This window comes from Gouania willdenowi, chromosome 14 (genome assembly GCF_900634775.1).
Source record: "Gouania willdenowi chromosome 14, fGouWil2.1, whole genome shotgun sequence".
Taxonomy (NCBI): Eukaryota; Metazoa; Chordata; class Actinopteri; order Blenniiformes; family Gobiesocidae; genus Gouania; species Gouania willdenowi.
Window position 1 is genome coordinate 13,875,305 of NC_041057.1, and position 23,316 is coordinate 13,898,620.

The 23,316-nt window shown below is 37.6% G+C and overlaps 1 protein-coding gene across 1 annotated transcript; it reads left to right on the plus strand.

The window, feature by feature from the left end:
* Positions 1–303: 303 nt before the first annotated feature.
* On the plus strand, positions 304–22,295 carry LOC114476152 (actin filament-associated protein 1-like 1). The gene is made up of 19 exons (XM_028467458.1): positions 304–522; positions 11,237–11,365; positions 12,320–12,400; positions 12,481–12,566; positions 12,648–12,756; positions 12,840–12,929; positions 14,101–14,300; positions 15,059–15,238; positions 15,317–15,409; positions 15,816–15,918; positions 16,861–17,016; positions 17,793–18,007; positions 18,111–18,256; positions 18,343–18,412; positions 19,465–19,573; positions 19,667–19,834; positions 20,196–20,362; positions 21,353–21,463; positions 21,545–22,295. The coding sequence occupies exons 1-19, from the start codon at positions 501–503 to the stop codon at positions 21,572–21,574; spliced, it is 2,265 nt and encodes a 754-aa protein (XP_028323259.1). The 5' UTR covers positions 304–500; the 3' UTR covers positions 21,575–22,295.
* The last annotated feature ends 1,021 nt before the right edge of the window (positions 22,296–23,316 follow it).

Here is a 23,316-nt window from a genome sequence, read left to right on the forward strand (position 1 = left end):
AATTTGTCATTTGACTTATTTTTAATTTAGTGATTCATAAATTAAATATATTCAGTAGATTTATATATTTTTTTAATTTGTCCAACATTTTTTTTTCTTTTTTTTTTCAATTAAAAAATGTAGTCGACGAAAACTGACGAAAATTTAGGTCCATAAAATTAACACAGGCTTTACGTAGCTTTAGTCAGAATTCTGAATACATCATACAGACAAGGCGGTAAAAAATAAAATACTGACGTCACCGGTAAATATCGACTTAATTGTGTGTACAGTACAGGCACGAGGACCCAGCAGACCTGATGAGTAAACGGGGTCGGACCGTTGACCAGAGAGCGGCGGCTCTGACTCACTGACACACACACAGACACACACTAGTAACAGACACACAGACCTAGACTGTGTCTGTGGACAGCCAAGCTCACATGTTCACATCTTTTTAATGTGGCGAAAACTGAAGGAATATCATAAGAAACGGGAGGAATACCACAATACATAGCAACATGGACTCTAACCGTAAGAGTGGTGAGTTACAGTCTGTATTCCTTCACATTGTTTTGATTTATGAGCTGTATGAACCGCACACAGAAAAGGAAACTACTGTAAATGAAAACGGAAACACGTTTTTAAAAAAAAAAAAAAATAATTCAACATTTTTAATTCAATATATTTTAAATTTAAAACAGGCGTTAATTAGCTCTACATCGTGCATAACGAATAACCTACTTCAGAAACATTTTCAAAGATAATATAAAAATTCAATTGCGTTCGTGAAACAAACCCAGCTCCTCTTGAAACAATAACGTAAAGTGACGTCACTGACGTGGGGTACCGTCAGGTAAAGTGACGCAGCGGTGCCGCGTTGGAGCGGATGGACACAGACGTGTCTGTGTGGATGGACACAGACGTGTCTGTGTGGTTGGAGGTGAAGCTTGAATGGCTGCTCTGTGGTCAGAGCAGCAGCAGCAGCAGCAGGTGATAAAGAGGAGGCTTTAGGTGGACAATGTGCCACAGCAGGCTCTGGAGTATTGGCCTGGGGACGAATGATAGTAAACATTGTCTCTCTAAAATACCTCCCCTTTTTTTTTTTTTTTTTTTACAGAAAACTTGTGTTCTGCAATAATAATCAGTTTTCAAAAGCAGGTAAAACCAATATAATATCTAAAATACATAAGATAACAAAGTAATAGATTCACTGTACCTGTCACACTTAATAGTAGGGGTGTGTATTACCTGGCTACTGGCGATACGATACGATATATCCCGATATTAAAGTATAAGGCCATTAGTGCGATAAAAAATAATAATAAATAAATCATATATATATATATATATATATATATATATATATATATATATATATGACTTCATAAACAACTAATCTGACACCTTCATGAGAACATTATGTATGAAATATATTTTATTGGCATATTTTACACTCAAAAACATTGGCTTTAACATGCCATGTGCCAACAACTTAAAATAAAAAAATAACATACAATCTGCCTGTGGCTTTTAAACCAACTTTGACTTTAGTGCAACATGACTTTAGTACAACTTAACTGAGGTATAGGCCTAGAACAACAAATAAATGCAGAAAGTTAGTACTTTCTTTTTAGTTTTTATTGAAAAAACACAAGCTGGTCAACATGCCCAGGTTTCACTTGCACTTCTTTGTGCAGTTACAATGTCTCTTTCAGTGGAAAAGACTTTCCTGGTTAAATAAAGTTAAATAAATTAAAAAAAATAAATATGGATGCATTTTGAATTGATTTGAGAATTGCACAACGTAATATCGCGATATATCGCTGAATCGATTATTATAACAGCTCTACTTAATAGCATTAATAACCACCTAACAAGTTGTTTAAATGTAAAAAGCAGGATAAATTGCAATTGAAGCTCCGATGCAGTGTTATCGGCCAGCAACAGAGACAACTGTACTGTACAACATATAGCTGCAAAGTAGGGCTGCACGATTGTGGCCAAAATTATAATCACAATTATTTTTGATCAATTTGGAATCATGATTATATTCACAATTATTTATCATGTTAGGAACAAAACCTGCCTGTTTATTATACAACTTTTAAACAATAAGTGTACAGTTTACAGTGCAAATATGACACTTTAAATGAGAATTATAATTAAAAAATAATAACCCAAGAATCTAAAATGGACCAAAGGTTAACTGAATAAAAAACCATTACAGAGTGCAGAGCCAACAATCAGGTTCATTTAATCGTGATCATGATTCAAATTCAATTAATTGTGCAGCACTACTGCAAAGGCACAGACCAGTCTGTCCATCATCTAAAGCAATGGTTCTCAAACAGGGGTACAGGAGCACATTGCAGGAGGTACTTGGAAAGATTTAACAATTAATTTAAAAATAAATAAATATTCCTAGTTCCTTTTGAGGCTTTTTTTTTTTTTTTTGGACAAATTCCCCTCAAACTAACAATGAAAAAACCATATTTACTCACTATTGATCACATAAAAGTTGCATGGTAATTAAAAAATGAAAGAATTCCATTTGAAATTCCACTCATTGTTTTGTAATAGTAGATTAAGCCGTAGAGAACCAATTTTTGAGACACAGTGAGGGGTTTAGGAGAGCCCGCTGTTCCACAAATGAACAAGCATATAAAATGATGGAGAGGGTACTGATATGAAGAGGGGGTACACAGGACAAAAAAACATTGGTAACCACTGATCTAAAGCATCAACCACAGGCATGTGACGTCTGGCACACAATCAGCTCTGAATGTTTTTGATTTCATGTTTTAATAAATGAATTATGGACATAATCCAATATGAGTTTAATTGCCTCTTACAGTATCACGCTTTAAAAAAAAGCCATAATAATAGAAAGCATAATGATACATTTCAGTTGATTGATGCATTTGTGCAAACCTGTTCACATAAAGTTGTTTTTAACACTCTGGCCTTTATGACCATAATCGTGTCATTCGTCTTCTCCAAGCAGCTTTCAGGAACACAAAGGAGTCTTTTTGTGAAAGCGTTACACTTTTAACTGATGTGTTTCCAGCAGGGTTTTCCCTCTTTAAGCTGCATCAGTAGGACATGTGGCTTCCACATGTTGCTTTTCTTTAGGCCTAGTGGGTGAGAGGCTGCTTACCTGTGGCTACATTACCTGGGGAAGGGGTGACCAGGTCTATTCCTGAAGGCCCACAGTCCTGCAGCATGTCTTTGTCTTACTGCTACAAGAAAACTGGATTGCGCAAAAAATAAATTATTATCAGGCTTTCTGAAGAGTTGGATTGTTATAACTCTACGTTTTTGCAGAAACGCTCCAATAGGATGTTTTTGAGTCCGACAGAACATGAGTAACCAGCTGATGCGGTGCTGATATTGTATGCCTTCAAATGTCTTGTCCCTGCTCGCTGTTTACTATCTGTGAAAAGTGATTAGATGCTAAAAGAATGTGAGAAGATAGAATTCCTGGACTGATTTCTGCCTCAGCTGTTTCTTTTTAAAGATGGGGCCAGCTTGGATGTAGGCTTTGTAAAGCATCAGACTGAACACTACCAACCCCAGGATGAACAGTGCCACCAGCCGCTGCTGTCAGGGAAAAAAAAAATAATCAAAAATTCAATTACAGGACGCTAAGTCTCTAAAGCACTTTTGTCTCAGTTGGAGGGGCCGAGGCTGCTGAGCGTCGAACTCTGACCCCGTCTGAAGAGGATGAGTGTGTGGAGAAGAAGAGAAGAGAGAACACTGTGTCAAAGGGAGAATATAAGATCAGTGGCTTTAGAAACATGGAGGGAGGCAGGGAAAAAAATAATCAGCTGTCAGTTACTGGAATTCTCTGTTGAGTCTTGACTCTCCCACTATTACCAGTATGACTATTATAAATGCAATGGGCAATGGGCATGTCACAGAGGATGTGGCACTGAACAGGAAAATGCTAAAATGTTGACACTGTATTGTAGACTTTTACAACGAGAGGGCAAGTATAAGTACTCACTGATACAAGTATTAAATTAACAATTTTTTTTAACTTCCCATGGACCATCTTAAGGTTTACATTACATAATATGCAGTCCATCATAGAATTGTAACTAACTAACTCCAAGTATTTCCAACACAGCCATCATTGTTCTTTAATATTAAACTGTTTAACAGATAAAGGAATCATGTCAGTAGTATTGGACTCATGGGTGTCCCAATTGAACTTTTTCACTTATTTTAATTTATTTATTTTTTATTAGTTTATTTAAGAGGGACAGAACAAAGAGCATTGTTACATTTAAAAAAAAAAAAAAAAAAAAAGCAACCGACGCCATATTCATGGCTAATTTGCAGACCCGGTACAATACTGATATTGCAGTCGTGAGTAATGGCAGATACTAATATTAATCCAATTGGATATAGGCCGCTGGAGTCATACAGAGTGTCTTAAACATAAGAATATTCTACGAATTATGAAAAAATTATTGTGCAAAGTTTGTTACATTTAGTGATACTGTTAAGTGATATTTCAAACCTTTTCATTTACTAAAGTGCCTGTATAATGTTTTTATCATTTATCCCTTCATCCTCTGGAAATGCAGAATGACATGTAATTCTATATGGTTATAAATGAACCAGATAGCTTTTATAAGACAATAACCATTGATAAGCAAAACCAGTGGTTGCAAATGTATTTGTTATCCTCCTCCACAAAGTGTGGAAGGAAGATATAGGTTTGAGCTCCGTCCGTCCTTCCGAGTTAAAGGGGACAGCTTTTCTCAGAAATTGTTTAAGATAGGATAACCAATTTTGGTCTGTGGCTTCAGGGTATCAATACCTTGATGGAGTTCGAAAAAGAGAAACGCTCAATAAATTTTGTCGACGTTATAGTCCTTGTTCCGTTATTTTTACTCTGTTCGAGGTATCTTCAAAGGGGACAGCTTTTCTTAGAAACCGTTTAAGATAGTTAGTAATTTTATATTCTGATGTGATAATATTTTCTTATGTATACATCTAAGTTCTGAGATTTAGGACATTTAGGAAAAGGTTGTGCGTTATAATCTAGTATTTTTAAATGTTCTTAGTTCGTACGTGTGCATTTCCTTCAAATTTGGACTGAAGTTGATGAGGTTGATAAAGTCACAGCTTTGGTAACACATTAAGACACATTCTTGTTCCTGAGCCCAAGATTTAGGTTGTCATGAAACTAAAATGCATGTTGAGATATTACATTTTTGGGAATGTAATCTGTCTATGTCAGCCATAGACTCTTGACTTCCAGCTGTTATTTGTTCTTAAAGTGTTGAATGCATTCTTGGATTATGGTGGCAAGTGAGAGAGGAAGACGGCCTTGGATCGGTGTAGATTGATGGGTCAGGCATGACCGGAAGGAAATGAAACATCAGAAAGGATGCAGCTCAGGAACATTCAGTGATTAAGATAAGCAGCGAGCAGTTGTTGTTGGTTTTCTCGCTACACAATAAAACACGCTAAAGTAAAGTGGCTCAAATGGGATTCGCGTGGCTCTGGTCTCATGACAGAGCTTCTTCTAGACAACTATCTGCGATCCTCAAACAGGCACGCACATTTTAATGCTGTTACGACTTCCTCCGTACCGCATTGTGCATGGAAGTGGGTAACAAGTCTCTACACAGTGTGTATGTGTTTTTGTGCGTGGGGGACTCACAAAGATCTCTCTGTGGGCGAGACCAACACAAGCCACCAACAGCTGATCCTCAGCCCTTGAACCCGGCACTCCCCGAGGGAGGGATTGAGACACAGATAATACATTGTCAGTCTGGACTGTGTTAAATTAGACTGTAAGAATTCAAAAATAGACAATTGGCCCCATTTCAAACTCTAATCAGCCCACTCCTTAGACTACATTTTAGTTGTTTGTTTGTTTGTTTGTGGCCGTGGATGTCACAAGTTAGACCCCTCGGACCAATGAGTTGACAACCAGATGTGGAAACTAAAACAGAGAAATGGGAAATAGTGCTGATGGAAGGGATTGAGAGGAGTGGAGCAAACAGCAGGATGTGGTGGAGTGGGAAAGGGGAAACCCGGGGGTGGAGAGAGGGGAGGAGAGGAGAGGGGCGAGGCTCGCAGTGGGACGATGGAGAGAGTCGACATCAGGAAGGAGTGGAGAGAGGCTTCTGTCCACAACTGAGACAGGAAACCACAGCTGCACACAAACACACACACGCGCGTATGCACGCACACACAATTGTTGCTCTGTCTCAATAGGTCCAAAACAATGACCTCCACGTTACAATTTGCAGAATAAGTCTGTGTTCGAAAAGGCACACTCTGTACTATACACTACAAATTTTATGAGTATATACTGTCTACTTAATACAGTATATACTATAAGATTAGATGACCAATGATGAGCATTCCCACTGCAGTATACTTTTAAGTTTCCCAACATGCATTTTGAACCTATATAAAGACAAAAAGCGGATGCAAATTGAGGCTAAATATCTCCGTTTATTCGCCAACTTTGAAATTTCTGAAAGCATTTTAAGTGAAAAAGTGGCCAATTAGAATCATGTCAACATGGGGTCATTTGATCCATAAAACTCGTTGAAACACATTATGTGCAAACGTTTTGGAGATATTTGGAGACTCATCATTGTGCTACTGACAAAACTTCCAGTTAACTTCAAAACAAGAGCCCTATTTATAAAAGCGTTTAAAAAAAAAAGAAAAAAACGAATGGAAGACTAAAAGAAATACTTTTGTTTTGAAAAGGGAATGTTTGATTTTTAACTTGAAGCTGGTCCCAGGACGATTTTACGTTCAGCTCATAATGCATGACTATTGTACCTATCGTGCATACTTCAAAAAATGTTACGATATAGTATACATCCAGGTATTTATCGCGTACTCAATCTTTTCATACTATCTAATAGGGATGTAACGATTAATCGTAAGGCAGTTAAAAATCGATTCATAGGTATCACGGTTGATATCAATTTTCTCAAAATTGAATCGCAGTACTTTTTTTAACCAGCAGAGAGCGCTATCCACAAGTGTAGGCGGCGGGCGGAGTCTGCTAATACTTTCTTTCTGGCTGCCTTCTACTCTTAAATATGTTAATGAATGATTCATTACCCCTTTAGCACCGAAAGAATATCTGTAATATTACTTGAATATCTGTAAAAGTCACGTTTTTCTATTAGCTCTGTCTGCTAGCATAGCTTCTCTTCTTCACTGCAAGATATCTGCATGCCAACCGACCACTGTGTTACCAGCGCCCTCTGCTGGTCCAAACAAATATGACGTAAATCAGTGCAATCACGTTTTTTTTTTTTTTTTTTTTAAGTCCAATTGTTAAGGCACAAAATACATTTTCAGTTGCACTTTTAAAAGAAAAAGAACTATTATGCAGTTTTGCATTGTTTATTATAGAACCAGAATTTAAATTAATAGGCTTCTTCTTCATTTGTATTATTCCTTTATTTCATTCAAGATTTATTTTTAGTTAAATTGCATTGTTTTGAATTGTTTATCAAGGAATTCTTTTGACAATGAAAAATAAAAGGAAAATAATACAGTATTTTCTACAGTCTACTGTCTACAGTCCCATTTTGTAAAATAAATAGTGAGAGAATCGTATCGTGAACCCAGTATCGTGAATCGAATCGTATCGGGAGTTGACTGAATCGTTACATCCCTACTATCTAATGTAATTGCACAACATAGTCATTTTGACATCAAATGAGCAGTACGTTAGTATGACATTTCAAACACAGCCTATGATACTTGCACGATACTGTACTTCATATTTAAGTTTCCGCCACTGATCAGTAAAAAAAAAAATCATTGAAGATTTTTGACTCAGGTTTTTCCTCTTTTTTGTTTTCTCATTGTTTGATATCCACAATCCCTGCAGCTAAACCTCACTTCACAGTGAATGCATCACTTCATGCAACAAAGGGAATAAACGAGAAAATCAAGAGCTGAATACATTAATAAATTGCTTATGAAGTGTGTGTAATATCATATTTTTACATTTTGCAATTATATTTCCCATCTTAGCAACAAAAGCATACACTAAATAGTTTTTATGAATAGTGGGACAGTGATAATACACACATTGTGCTTTGAGTTCTGGGATGGGCTTGAGCACTCCTCATGACCTTGTGCTGAATAAACAGGTCAAGAATGAATAAATGTATGAAGACAGCAGGCCTGTCAAGACATCCATTATCCTAAGTGAGTCACTAACTGTAATACATTACAAACTCTACAATACCAGTTCAAAGTTTGGACACGCCTTCCTATTCAATGGGAACGTGTGTCCAAACTTTTGATTGGTAGTGTATATGGAATGGGGTATGATGAATGCCCTAAAACTGTAGCATTTATAATCTCCATATGTCCATATGTTCCATGTTTTTCTTCTAATTAAACACATTGCACATTGAAAAAAAAAACTATCCCCAACCTTGAGTTTTTTACCGCACTGAAGCCCTTTTACATTTTTTATATCTTAAAGAAGCAACTGTACTTTTTTAAAAAATGTATTAAATTATTGTTATTATTTAATAAATGCAGACAAAAACGTCATGAACAGATTATTTCCCACCCTAGGTGAGATCTAAACAATAATTACATTTGCAAAAAAATGAAAAAATATTCTTTCTATCCTGACATTGGCTAATAATTGTACGTATATACACAAAAAAAATATACAAACATAGCAACAATAGAAAAATATCCTGTTTTTAATACGTTTCTTATTTTTCCAAATCACTTAAACATATGTCATTTTTTGGGGGGGACGGAGCCACAACAACCAGGGCACGCACGCACACACACGCACACACACACAGCTGCTTGTATTATATCCTAAAGTCTTGCATGCCTGCAGGCGGACTAGTTGCAGCTGTGCTGCACCACGCCCCTCTTCCATTCTCTGTGTGTATGTTTGTGTAGGATCCTGTTTAGTTTTTCTTTTTTCTGACTGATAAAACAATTGTTTGCTCTGGTCTTTCAAAGGCTTATGGCTCTCTAATTTTGGCTCTTTTTTTAGACAATGGAGTATTGTTTGTAGTGAGGGGTGGGGTGGGGTGGGGTGGGGTGGGGCGGCTGTTGGGAGGGAAAGGGCTTTTGACTCTCTCGCTCTGTTTCACTTTAAGTGGAAAAACCCATTTTGATCTTATTTTAGGTAAACCCTAACCCCTGTTTCCTTCCCGTGATTTGTAGAATGGTTTCCTATATTAACACAGCGCTTCATTCATAACTTTGTCAATTTGTCACAAGTTGCTCAGTTGGGCAACACTACTTGAAGTTTTATACATAAGGCTGACATTACACTGTCATTATTATGACTTGACACCTGTCATTAGCATGAATAACGTGTTATGAAGGCTGTCATTAAGTGACCCTGACCCTACCTAACCCCACTAGATCCCTCCACCTAACTAAAAAATGCCAACATAGCTCCAAAGGTGCCATAATTCAGCGAACAACACTTCATTGTGTGTTTTTTTCTGCCAGTTATGTTGTCGGTTTGTGCGTTTTTGGGCTCACTTTCTGTATTTTTGTTGTTGTTTTCTGTTTTCTACTGTCTTTTTGTGTAACTTTGTTGAAGGTTTTTGTGTTTTTGGAGCTATTCTGTTAATATGTTGTTGTTTTTTGTGTGTTTTCATAGTTATTTTGTTTAAGTGGTTATGTCTGTCTTTGTTGTCATTTTGTGTTTTATGAGTCATTCTGTGTATTTTTGGAATTGTTTTTGTGTACTTTGTGCATTTTGCTCTCGATTTCTGTGTTTTGGGAGTTATTTTGTGTGTTATGTTGGGCTTTATATTCCTTCCAACTTCTTGAAATATCATTTTTGGGGATTTTGGGGAGTTGTATGATGTCGCCTTAATAATCTAATGAGCACAGCTTCCTCTACTTCATGTTACTGTGATAAATACTGTACCTACGTATGTTTATGCTTTACCCACAAATGTTTCAAACTAGAAGTTTGTTCACAAGTCATGTAAGAATATATGAAGCAATACAATCCAACAAACTGGAAATCTTTTGACAGTGCACACAAATAAGATTTAAAAAAAAAAAAAAAAAAAGCAAAGAATTACACTTTCATTTAACATTTCTTTAATATGACGCTCCAGATTTTCTTCTTTTCTTTGGCTGTATTTCCTTGATGGAAACACACTTCCTGCCCTTTACTCTCCTCCTCGTCTCCTGTCATTGTTGGCTCTGAGCAGACAGGATGTGTGAGAGTGTGTCAGGGCATTTGGACCATTGTCAAGGTCAACAATAAACTCACACACACTCACTAAGGATGTCGGAGAGGAATTTGAAAGCGGTGCGTTTTTTTGAGGGAAGCCCCGCTGAGGTTTTCTACGCAGAAAGTAGCATTTTGCTCAGTGGTGGTGCAGTGATGTGAGGTGAATGAAACACATGCAGTATTATGGACGGGAGGGTGCACGTGTCCTTCCTGTCAGCTGTTGCTGCAGGCTTTCAGCAGTTTGCATGTGTTCAATTGACATTTGATGCACTTGGTGTAATAGCACAAGCATTTTTGGACTTGACTCTGCTTGTTTTTATCCTCTTGGGGTCATGGTGGCGCTTTGCTGAAATCGGGGTCGGGGACGTCAATTACATTTTTCAATTACAATTACATCTTAAATGATCCCTGTTTAATTACAACTCAATTAAGATTACAATGTCCATCATTTTTCCCAATTACAATTATTATTTTCCCCTGAAAAATCAGTTACAATTCCTACTAAAGTTCAATTACAATTACCGAGCCTAAAATATAATTACCCCATAAAACGTTTCCTTCCTCTTGTGTTAGCTTTCTGTTAGCATTGATAGTTATGATAATTGGCTGATTTTGACCCATGTTTTAATTTAAATCAACATCTTTTGCTTCCTTATCCATGAAAATATTGACATTAGTATTTTTGGTGAGCCTTTTTTCTGTCAGTATACCCTTAGATTTATTTATTTATTTATTTTTTACCGTAATATAATCCTTAAGATTCTCTAAGGTAGTGGGAAAAGTTAATATGAAACATATTTTAATAATTAACTACTGTGCCATAGACATGTAACATGGTTCCACAGGTTTACGTTGAATTAAAATGTAAATGACAGATTTAATTATTTATTCATTTAAAACAATTCTAATTACGTCATAATTGTAATTGATTATAAATTACACGATTACGCTTATAATTGACCCCAACCTTGGCTGAATTCAATGATTGATGCCTATATAATTGTGTGTTTGCAGTTATGATGGAGCGACTTGTGACTGAGCTCAGCTCCCTGCTGAAGATGCTCGACCACGAGACGGTCAGTCCTGCCACTGCGGATAAAATGGCGTCTGTACGCAACATCCTGGACTCACTGCCGCGCTCAGGTAAACAAAAAGAGCCACATCTGCATCCTTTCTCATATCATTCTGCAATATTATGAGAAATATTTAGTCCTGATGAGTGAATACAATCTTTCCTAAGGTAGAATGTTCTGTTCTTTATATAAAAAACACGTCAGTGTACTGAGAAAATGTTCAGTGTCTTTCCATTCTAATAATGAACCACGAGGCATCCCACTCCAAGTTCACAATGAGATGTTAAAGCTACTGTGAGACATTTGGCCTGACCTGTTTTTGCAAGTGAGACGCAACAACAAACAACAACATCCAACCCTACGCAACGTCAGATTTAATGTCAGCCTACATGGCTGATCCTTGTTTGTCTGGAGGATTTCAGGATGTCGAGAAGGATAAAAGGATAATGTAGTAAGAGGATAATGACACACAAAGTTTAAAAAGGACAACGAGACAAGGTCAGATGACGACAAATGTAAGAATAGTCCAAAGCTGCCTTCAGGGTGTGATACAGTTTGTTTTTGTTATTTTTAGATCACATTATTCCTTTTACCTGTGTCTTATCCATTAAAAAAGTATAGAAATTAATTAAATTAGGGGAATTAACATTACCATGTTTTGATTCAAATATATTTTTGAGATTTAGATTTTTTTTTACTGTGATGATGATATATTTCCACCTTTTATAAGTCGTTCTTATTGTTATTCTGTAACAACATTTGTGCTTTAAGGCAGACAATGAGTTTAAACGTCTTAATTCTATGTGTCCGTGTGTGTGGGTTTATGTGATGTTGTTGGGGTTTCTTGTGGATTGTTTGCGTGGGGTATTATTTAATCTATGTAATTATATTTTATACATGAAACGCTCTCTATAGATAAAGTTTGATTTTATTTGAAATGTACAAAACAATGTAAAAAAAAAAAAAAAGCAAAAAATGCACTTTGTTTTCAATGTTCTAATCAGTCATTTGTTTTTGTCCACAGTTAATGGATCTGATGTTTACGTGAACAGCTGCCTCTATGGGAATGGGACCAGCTTTGTCGAGTCTCTGTTTGAGGACTTTGGCGAGTGAACTTCCTTTAAATATGTTCAGATTGAAAAGTATTGACCTTCTGATCTAATTGATCCTTTGTTCTCCAACCAGACTGTGACCTGCACATGCTCAGTGCGTCTCCAGTTGACCCGAAAGAGCTGAACGAGGAAGAGGAGAAGACCCGCCCCAATAAATCTGTCAGTCACTGGGAATATAAATCATGTGGATCAACAATATTGTCCCAAAGTTCTGCTTCAATCTGGGCCTTGTCTTTTCAGACTCCGACCGACACCCCCCCTCCCATTCCAACCACTCCTCTACCTGATGATTACTACGAGGAGGCTGTTCCTCTTGGTCCTGGATCGAGCTCACAGTATTTCACCACGAGTCAGTCCAACACGCACCCACACCCACACACACCCACACACACACACACACACACACACAAACATGCTTTCTCCTCTTTGTAGCTTCCAGGAACTCTTCAGAGGATGCTTACTATGAAGATGCTGACAGTAACTACCCCTCCACTAGAATCAACGGACCTCCCAAAAACTCCTGTGAGCCTTGCCTTCCATTTGACCTCCAAGACAAATAGAAAATGTTACTTTATTAGGAGTCAGACTGTATGCACTGATCATTCTGATCAAGGTCATAGAGCATCAATGGTTATTATATTATTAAGTGACAATAACTAGACTATGATTAGACAAATTTAAAAAAGAAAAAAGTTAACAAAAACAATGTAAGAGAGAAAAAAAAGAACTAAAAAAAGAAAAGAAAAAAAACATCAAAAATATATTGTCATTATATTATATTATATATCAACTAATAAAAACGACCTGTTTGACCCTGAAAGAAGGAGTTAGCGGGTCAGAAAATAGATGGATGATAAAAACTAAACTATATAGTTCAGATGGGATGAAATCTGAATTAAGTTTCTTTTTTGAAAGATATCCAATCAAAACTACTTTCATTGCATGGAAGGCGGGACAAGCCAGTCAGTGATCCAATAGGAAGTAAGCTGATTGTGTTTATGGACACAAGACGACTCATGTTGTATTGCACACAGTGATCACATCAAATCAGTGTGTGTGTGTATTTACAAACATTACGGTAATATCTCACATCAGGTTGATCAATGAAAAAAAAAAAAAAGCATACATTTCTTAGCTTAATATTTTAGTCGACTATAATTGCTTTAGTTGACTAAAACTAGAAAATGTAACTGAAATAGTTCTGATGACTACATTTTGTCTGAAAGTAAGTTGCATTTTAGTCAAAATGTGTTGTTAAAATTAGCATTGAATGAGACAGGATTTGTGCATTGATTAATATAGTAGAAATCAAGTTTTTGTTGTTATGAATATTTGGTGCAGTGTAAATAGTGTATAAAGCTCATTGTGGGTTATTAAAGTTATTGCATAATCTTGTTAGGGTGGAGTTTCTGCTTCTGGTGATTTAGCCTTAGTGCTTGTTTCACAAGCCAAGCATGGAGCAGCTTGTTTGTAGCAGCAAACAGTGGAATGATCTCCAGCCACAATAATGGGCACCTCTAAGGTGCATAAAGGTCCTTAAAGATATCTAAAGAAACTTTAAAGACATGACAATGCAGCAGTCGAGCTCTACGTCCAGTGTTATCTGTTGAAACATGGTTTATTTCCGTTAATGCAAAAAGATTCATCATTCATATTTTGCCCATTACTCACTAACGTTCCTTGTGGTGTTCAGACAATGACTCGGACGCTCTGAGCAGCTCGTATGAGTCGTACGAGGAGGAAGAGGAAGAGGCCAAAGGACGGGATCCACCGGCAGAGGAAAGCACAGACGGGCCTGTCAGGGACTGTCATATCTGTGCCTTCCTGCTGCGCAAGAAACGCTTTGGCCAGTGGACCAAACAGCTCATTGTAGTCCGGGACAATAAGCTGCAGGTATTAAAGCATCTTTTACAGCTGCTGTGTTTTTACAAATCGCAAAAAAAAGAAGAACATTTTAGTGAAACAGACTCTTTATTCACTTTTCCTCCGTTTACTTTCCAAACCAGAGATGCTCCAACTGTTTATGTGGAGAACAGACCCCATTTCAGTTGCATTTAATAAAAACCAAGGTGTTGCAATTGGATGTTGTTCTAGAGAGAAAAAAAAAGTTTAAATTATGATGTAAAATTTTAAATTCAAAGGAAAGTAGAGGGAACACAAGCAGTTATTATATCCTTACAACATCACAAACAGTTCTCAGCTTTTCACAATAAGAGCTCATATTTTTCTCTACAAGTGAGCTCTTCTACTACTATCATAACACTCGAATGTTTCACATGCTTTTATAGTGAATGAAATGACAATTATATATCATAAATAAACCTTGATTGATGATGATGATTATTATTATAATAGATGTCTGTCTGTTCTAGGGTTTAATTTGTGGAATAATGTTGATAAAGAAAAATGAGTGACACACTATTCAATTTAAAAAAGAAAATGTCACAATATATTTTAGAGTTATGTTAAATAGTAAGAATACGTCTTTGTTAAATGTTTTATATAAAAGAAAGTATGTGTGTGTGTGTGTATATATATATATATATATAAATAAGTTTATATTTTGACTTTTTTTTTTGGAAGTTTTGGAGTGTTTTCTTTGATTTAAGAAAACATTCAAGGTTGTTTTTATGTTTGTCTCTGTGTTCCAGTGTTTCAAGAGCATCAAGGAGAACACTCCTCAGACAGAGCTCCCACTGAACCTCTGTAACGTCATTTATGTCCCAAAAGAAGGTCGGAAAAAGCGTCATGAGCTGCGCTTTTCGCTGCCTGGAGGCAACGCTCTAATCCTTGCTGTGCAGAGTAAAGAACAGGCCCAGCGTTGGCTTAAGGTATCCTAACAGGGTGTTATTCTGCTTTAATAGGGAAAAGCCAGCCTGCGTGTGAACTAATTCTGTTTCTGGGTCAAGGTAGTCCACGATGTTGGCAGTCAGTGCAGCAAAAGCGAAGGACCGGAGGGATCTACTTCCCCCATTTTACAAAGGAAGTTGGAGCTGGACAAGGTGCGTGACAGTCCTGCACATGGAGCTGGGTGTCGGTCTGTGTATGTGGGGGAAAAATATAGATTCCTATAGTGCTCGTAAAGTTCTTTAATCCCTTGTTCGAGTTGGTATTTTAACAGCTCACCACCGTCTGAGTTTTGTTTTTAATAATCGCCACATGGGACTCGTTTTATTCTTACATTGGTGCTGACATCACTACTCTACGGCCACGCATGACATGACGCTCCTGGTTTACAAGCAGTGAATGAGGTGACAGATATGATTGCGGTCGGTAGCTTGGACTCCATGTCCTGAGCAAACTGAACGTGAAACGACTGGATCGCAGCCACTGACAGATAAAGTCAATTCAGGCCTCGTGAACTATAAATGTGTGTTTTTAGTTTCTTTATTGTGATCGATCTGCCAGGTGCTGCAGGCCGACCGACCGGCGTCTGACTCAGACAGTGGGCAAACGGCAGAGAGCGCATCCACTGCACTGGGACCAGGGCGAGAGTCCACAGACACACTCAGTAGGTGTAAACTTGAATGTGTTTTTCCCATTACAATCTAATATAAACCCCTTTTTTTAATAATAATAGTGGGAGGCTGTGTTGTAAAGAAAGTATCCTGTTGTGTTCTCAGGTTCAGGGACTGTGACCTCTTCTATTTAATCAATAACAACAAAACACACAAATGTTTGTTACTTTAAAATCTGAAAGCTTAAAGAGGAATTGACAACCTGTTTACCCACTAAACTGCTCTGAAGATACTGGTGAGAAGGACACAGGAAGTGAAACACAAGCACATTTGACATCCTCCTGTCCTCCAACTTCCTGTGATTGTCCTGCAATGACATCACAGGAAGTTGGATATATGGACCGGTGCAACATCTGGTACATTCATAATGACCCACAGAGCATTTTACTGGGGCAGGGGTTGTCAATTTAAAGCATTTTTGACCCCGCTGTTGTAATCTTCATCCTTTTTATGCAGCATTATGTTGTTTATGGACTTTAGGACCTTTGCATGTGGTGTTTTCCACAGTAAAAACATGCATTCCAGCGAGATTTAGATTTTGTCGATGCAGAAAATTACAATATTGCCTTAACAATATGTTTTTATTTTATAGCTTATTTTGTATTAAAATACTCAATTTAGTAGTCGCTGCTTTCGCTGCTTCTCAGAGCAGCATGAAAGGCTCAGTTAGATGGATTTCTGAGTGTGTCCTAACCCAGACCTTCCCCTAAACATGCCACACTCACACGTGCTGTCCCTTATAGGAGGAGAAGCCAAACGTGACACACATTATGCAGCTGTTTGTTAATAAATGTGCCTGTCTAGCATTTTGCATCAGCAAATTTAACCCTGTAAGACTTTGAGTTGAACATATTCACATTTATATGTATGTATTTTGCCATTTTGAGAAAAAATATTGAGATGTTTAGGGCTATAATAAAGTGTTTGTAATTCAGACAGGGCAAAGCGTGGGCCCTTCTCGGACCTGACGGGGTCCATGAGTCGAGTGGCGGGCAAGAAAATCAACCGGATCATCACCTTCTCTAAACGGAAGCCTCCTTTACCAGGAGATCCTCTGTCATCATCGGGTGACCATGACAACCCTTGCTGTGGTGAGGCCATTATAATCCTTTTAAAATGACAGTAGAAGGATCATCTTATAGACCCTTTGATTGTTTGTAAACATTGTGACTTATTTTGTTGGGCGGGGCTTAGCCTGGAGGCAAACCACCATAGATGACTTACCTGCGCTGTTAGACAATGAGGAGCGACGTAGCAACGTGGCGGCCATCTTACCTCAGACAGCAAGTCCCGCTCATTACATTGATGTCAGTGGTGCATGTACTATTTAAATAACCCTAACTTGCTCAATTTTCTAACGGCAAGCGGCAATTTCAACATGTACAAGCATCCTATGTCATACCTACGTATAATAAGGTTTTTAATATGGCAAACCGTTTGTAATCTGTCAATATTTCATTGAGTTAAAGATATTTTTATTTAAGCTGATCAAACACCTTCCAACAGCTACGTAGAGCGCGTCAGAATGTCAGAACTGTAGTTGTCTGAGGTAAGATGGCCGCCGTTAAGCTACGCTGGCGAATCCCGCTTGCGTCATAGTGTTTATATATACCTATGTTTTAGCCAGTGGCGTTTCCTGTTTTTGCCTCCAGCCACGTCACTCGTGTTGTGGGCCATTTAGGGGTCTATAATTGACATTGTTTTTTAGTTAGGGTTTAAAAGGGTCTACATGTTTGCTTTTTATTGGTTTATTCATAGTTTTGCATCTAACTGAAGAACAATGAAAATATTTCACTGTCAGAAAAGTGATGAAGTGAATTAAAAGCAGGAGCAGCTTCACTAAAGTCCCTCGTCATCCTGGCTGCAGGTTCCCTCACTGTGTGTCTGAGTGGCTCTTGGAAGGAGCGCTGGTGCGTGCTGCGAAGTGGGACCCTGTACCTGAAGAGAGGCCCTGGGGACCAGCGGCCCCCAGTCATCGTGGTGCCTCTGAAAGGGGCCGAGGTTGTGCCAGGAGGTCTCGGACCCAAACACCCTTTCTCCTTCCAAATCCTGCAGGGAGGCCACGAGTTGGCAGCTTTAGAGGTTCCCTTTGTTCTTAGTCTGTCACTGAGCATGTGCACACACACATGGCCGGGTTTGAATTATTCTGTGTGTGTGTGTGTGTGTGTGTGTGTTTATCCACCAGGCCAGCTGCTCTGAGGACCTCGGCCGCTGGCTGGGTGTTTTATTCGCTGAGACCGGCAGCACAACACTTCCCGATGAGTTACACTACGACTACATCGATGTGGACACTCTGACTGACATCCGACACGCTGCCAGAAACTCCTTCCTGTGTGTGTTTGTAAAATGTAGTCAGTGACATTTTATGTTTTTCGACTGAAATACAAACAATAACCTGTCTGTTATTTCAAATTCAGGTGGGCCACGTCGTCCAGGAGTGGCTCCATCGACTCCAGAACTTATGACGAAGTCTATGAAAGTGTTTCGGTGAGTTGGCTTTCATTTCACACTGAGGTTTACATGAAAGTAATTAAAAAATAGCGTCTAAAGCACAAAATAAGCAAATGCTAATCATTTTTTTTTTTTACAAGTGCATTAGTTCAGTGAAAGAAATTATAACAGGAGTAACATTTACATAATACCAGGGCGTCAGAACCAGGGGAAGGTTAGGAGTTAATTCATTACTTTGTAATAAGAAAAATATGAATTCATCTTCTGACCTGATTTCTACTGTTCAGGGTTTGCTGGCACCTATTTTTGCTTTTTCTGTACATTTTTGTACTTTAAAGCAGGGTTTGGGTCAATTATAATTGTAATTGCGCAATTTGTAATCATAATTGAAAAAATACGGTGATTGAGTTCAGATAATTGACTTTCTAATTATCATGCAAATTCTATAAAACTGTAATTTACAATTTAATTCATTGCCTACCTGTGGAACCTTGTTACAGTTCTATAACTTGACACGTGCATAGTTTACGGTAATTTTAAAATATGTTTCACATCAAGTTCTCCCGTCAGTTCTTTTGATATTTTTTTTTTACCATTTAAAAATAATTTGAAATCGAGGGATACAGACAGAAAAAAGGCTCAGACAGACGCCCACGCCAAACATATTAATACCTATATGTTCATGGGTAATGAAGCCTAAACATGGTAACAAGAAATGAAAAATAAATTAGATGATAGACAATATTTTTTTGGGTATTTTACACTTGATTTAAGACGTGGATCAAACTGAGAGAAAGTGAGAATGTAATTGTAATTGACTGTCAGAAGAAAAATAGTAATTGTAACGTCAATTGTAATTTGGAAAAATGTCAGTCAACGTAATCGTAGTTGAGTTGTAATTGAAAGTGGATAATTGAAGACGTAATTGTAAATTAAACATGTACATGACCCCAACCCTGCTTTACAGCAGAGAGCCCCAACTTTTATTTTCTGTTGTTTTTTCCACAGACTTTAACACTGTGTAAGAGATAAAATAGGGGTTTTAGACAGACTTTAATGTCTTCTTTCTCCCTCTTGTGGTGCTGCAGGAGTACGACATGGAGACCAGAGCAGGCCAGGTGAGGAGACACGCCTCCTTCTCCAGCAGAGGCTCTGAAAAGACTGAACAACAGGCTGCCATTAAGAGACACGCCTCCAGTGAGTGTTTCATTTATCCATCAAAAGCCCACAGAGACGGATCACAGCCCAGATCACTGTGACCGTGCTTTCGTTTGCTTTTTTCCCCCTTAGACGTAAATCAATACGGGCGATATGGGAAGACTCGTGCTGAGGAGGACGCCAGGCGGTACCTGAGAGAGAAGGAGGAGCTAGAGGAGCAGAAGAAGGAGCTGAGAAACGTGTTGATAACGCTTCGCAGGGAGAGGAAGGAGGTGAAGGAGGAGATGAAGAGCAGCACAGGTCAGAGAGGCTACACACACGCACACGCACACGCACACGCACACACACACACACACACACACACACTATTTGTTATTGTTGTGGTAAAGGACATTTCATTCCCTGGATCTATAAGCTGCATAAACTCAAACTGGCACTTTAGTCTCCTTTGATTGGCTGTTAGAAATCACATGGTTCTTTATGATGATGTTTTTCACATGTCCACTATCATTAAGTATAACTGTAATTGATTATGGGCAAGTAAAGAAGTTAAAAACTCAATTAATCAAAGTCATTGTGAATGTTTTCCTAATGTGTTGTATCTGGCTCGTGCGTGTGTGCGTGCGTGTGTGTGCGCGTGTGTGTGCGTGTGTGTGTGTAGATCCCAGTTCTGAGAAGACACTGGCTGACTTGGAGCTGCTGTGTAAACAGAAGGAGGAGGAGAGAGTGGAGCTGGAGCTCAAACTGACTGAAGTCAAAGCAAACCTGAAGAAGTCGTTGGATCGAGGAGCGTCAGTTTCTCCTCCTGACACCAAGATCAGCCCCAAAGTACGACTGCACCCACTATTATTGTTTTCATTTTCATTATTAATCATGTTTTGCTCCTTTGTTTTCATCTTTGTTCTTCTTCTTCCCTTTTTCTTCTTTTGTCATGACTTCAAACAAAAGCCTGAGAGGACCCATCATGGTCACATATTTCTTTGTCCCAAAAGGAAAATACACAAATCTTAGTTCTTTCGTTGATTTTTATTGTGTGTTCTTGTGGTGTTTTTTCATCTTCTTTCTTCTTCTACCTTAAGAAAATAAAAACACCAGCTTTGTTAGCCTGATAATATCATATCGATATCAGGTTTTCTGCTGATAATGATAACTGATCATTTTTGTGACAATTTATCGGAGAGCCTTCCTTGATTTTTTAATAACTTCTAACTTGTTTTTATGTCTCTGTTTTAATCTCTGACCAAAACTTTATATATTTTTCTAATGCATGGCTGCCTTTAGAAAGCACTATGTGACAGGTGTTTTGAAAAGTGCTATATAAATAAAGTGTATTATTATTATAATAATAAATTTATGCCTGTATTGGAGATCCATGATGTGACTTGAAAATATTTGGGAAAGTTTAAAATCAGGACATACGTAGCTGTGTAACACACACAAAGGGAATCAAATGCAACTGGTATTAACACTCAGCTCTAAACTGTAATTAAATTGCATAGTATCACACACACTGTGATAATTAACACCTTTAATAAAAAAAACAACATAAACAGCAACATCAACCTTGTAACTTCCTGAATTAAAGCTAAAGCCTTTTTCCGTTTTGGAAACTGGGAAGTTGAAGATGTTTCGCCCACAGAAGTCAGAATTATTCTTCATCCCTGTGTTCACTGCATCAGCGGAGCTTCTTATTTCTTTTCAAAAGCTTTGCATTTAGGGAGTTGGACCTGTGGTTGCCTGGCAACATCAGTAAAACTCAGAGTTTTCTGCTGTCGAGGAAATAATCCACAATGTGTGTTTGTTTATTTGGGTGTGCAGGTGGAAAAGGTTTACAGTGAGTCTGTTCCAGTCAACTCAGCGGCTGAGCTCAGAAAACGGCCGCCCTCGCTTTACGCCTCCTCCAAGGGGAACGTTATGCAGAAGGCAAAGGTGACAGTGCAAAATATGAGTTTTCTGTAAGTAGCAGTAAGACTCTTTGCTTAATTTGCAGTGTTTGTTGTTGTTTTCAAGGAATGGGAGTCAAAGAAGGGGGTGCACTGAACAAGGAGAATGTTGGATGTGAAGGATGTGGAAAAGAAGAATGTAGGACGGGTAGATGAAGAAGCACTGAAAGGAAGAGGAAAAGAAGACAAACTGATACATCCGACCACTGTAAATCATACCAGTGTGACAGACAGTATTAATGTGAACACGCATGGGTATGTGTGCATGTGGGTTTACAGCTGCACACATTACAGTGAGTAGGCGTGTGACTGTTTGATAGAAATGTAAAGTAAAGGGAGCGCGTGGATCTTTTACACTGTGAGTTCAGTTACGGTCAACGTTTAGCTTTTATAGCTTTTTATAAACAAAACAAACTGAAAGTTGTCTTTTATCTTAAATTATACTATATTTAGAAGAAAAAATGATATCTTGTATTTAAAAAGTTCAACACTGTTCTGGTGGGTTTGTGTTGGTTGTTTTGTGATGGGCATCTGTTTCTGGTATTTGACTATTGCACTTTATTTTGTCGTGCTTTGTGATCACACACGTTGCGTCCGCTTTCATCAGATGTACAAACAGTCGTGTAAATTATTTCTTGTCCAGAGTCTTTGTGTGCTGCTGTGTTTGAATACAGATGTGCATTGTTTGACTACATCAGTGTGGACTGTGAGGGACGTGAAATATCAACACTGAAGCAGCTTAAAGTCATTGGTGGGGATTAGGAGTGTTTTATTAATGAAGAAATGTGTGTGTATATTATATATACCAACTTATGTTACCTTACTCATGTCTTTTGCATTTTTACCTCTCCAAAAATATTAATTAATATATTAAAATATGAGTAATGATAGTTAAAGTAACTGAAATAAGGGGATAAACCATCTGATATCCCACCACTATACTTCTGTTCAGGTGTTGGTCTTCCTAAACCTAAACCTCTGCTGCCAATGGGCTACAGTAGGGCAGAAAAATGGCAAAATGGTAATAATTTATTGTAATTTGTTTATTCTTTTTTAGTTAAGGCTATAGTAAATCCTGGAGGAAAAAAAAAATGCAATGATGATAAACACCATTAAACAGAGGTAAGGCATAAAAAATGACAAAAGTCTAAAAACACAAATTTAACGCAAGGTAGTAAGGAATAATATAAATAAAGGCTATAGTAAGTCACTTAAAACTAATACAATTATGAAAAACATCCTAAAATGGGGGTGAGAATGCAGTAATGCATTAAGAAACGACTATAATTATATATATATATATATATATATAATTATTATTATTATTTTATTTATTTTTTAATTAAGGCTATAGTAAGTCCCTTCAAACTAGTACCATTTTAATAATACCCTAAAATGGGTGAGACACCCTAAATCAGATTTATTTTTTTACTTTTGGGCTAAGGCTAAGGCTGTAGTAAGTCCATAAAAACTAAAAACAAAGGTATAGAAAGGCATAAAAATGGCACAAAAAATAATGATAATAATTTAGGTGGGGCTATAGTAAGTAAGTAAAATCAAGCTCACAACCCTGGCCGAGCAAAGCTAAATCACTAACTGCACTGTATGATGTCTTGCTTTGATCCCAAATCATTTTTTTAAATAAATTAATTTATTTTTCTCTTTGTTGGCGCATGCTGACAAAGGTCAACACTACAAGAAGTGCAAAATCCCAGATCATGACAAATATCTGTGAGGTTGATGTATTGATTATCAGTCGATGAATAAAATTAAAACTTTTTAGAGTAGAAGCCCCTGATAGTTTGATACAGGAAAATACCGACAACATTTAAAAATATT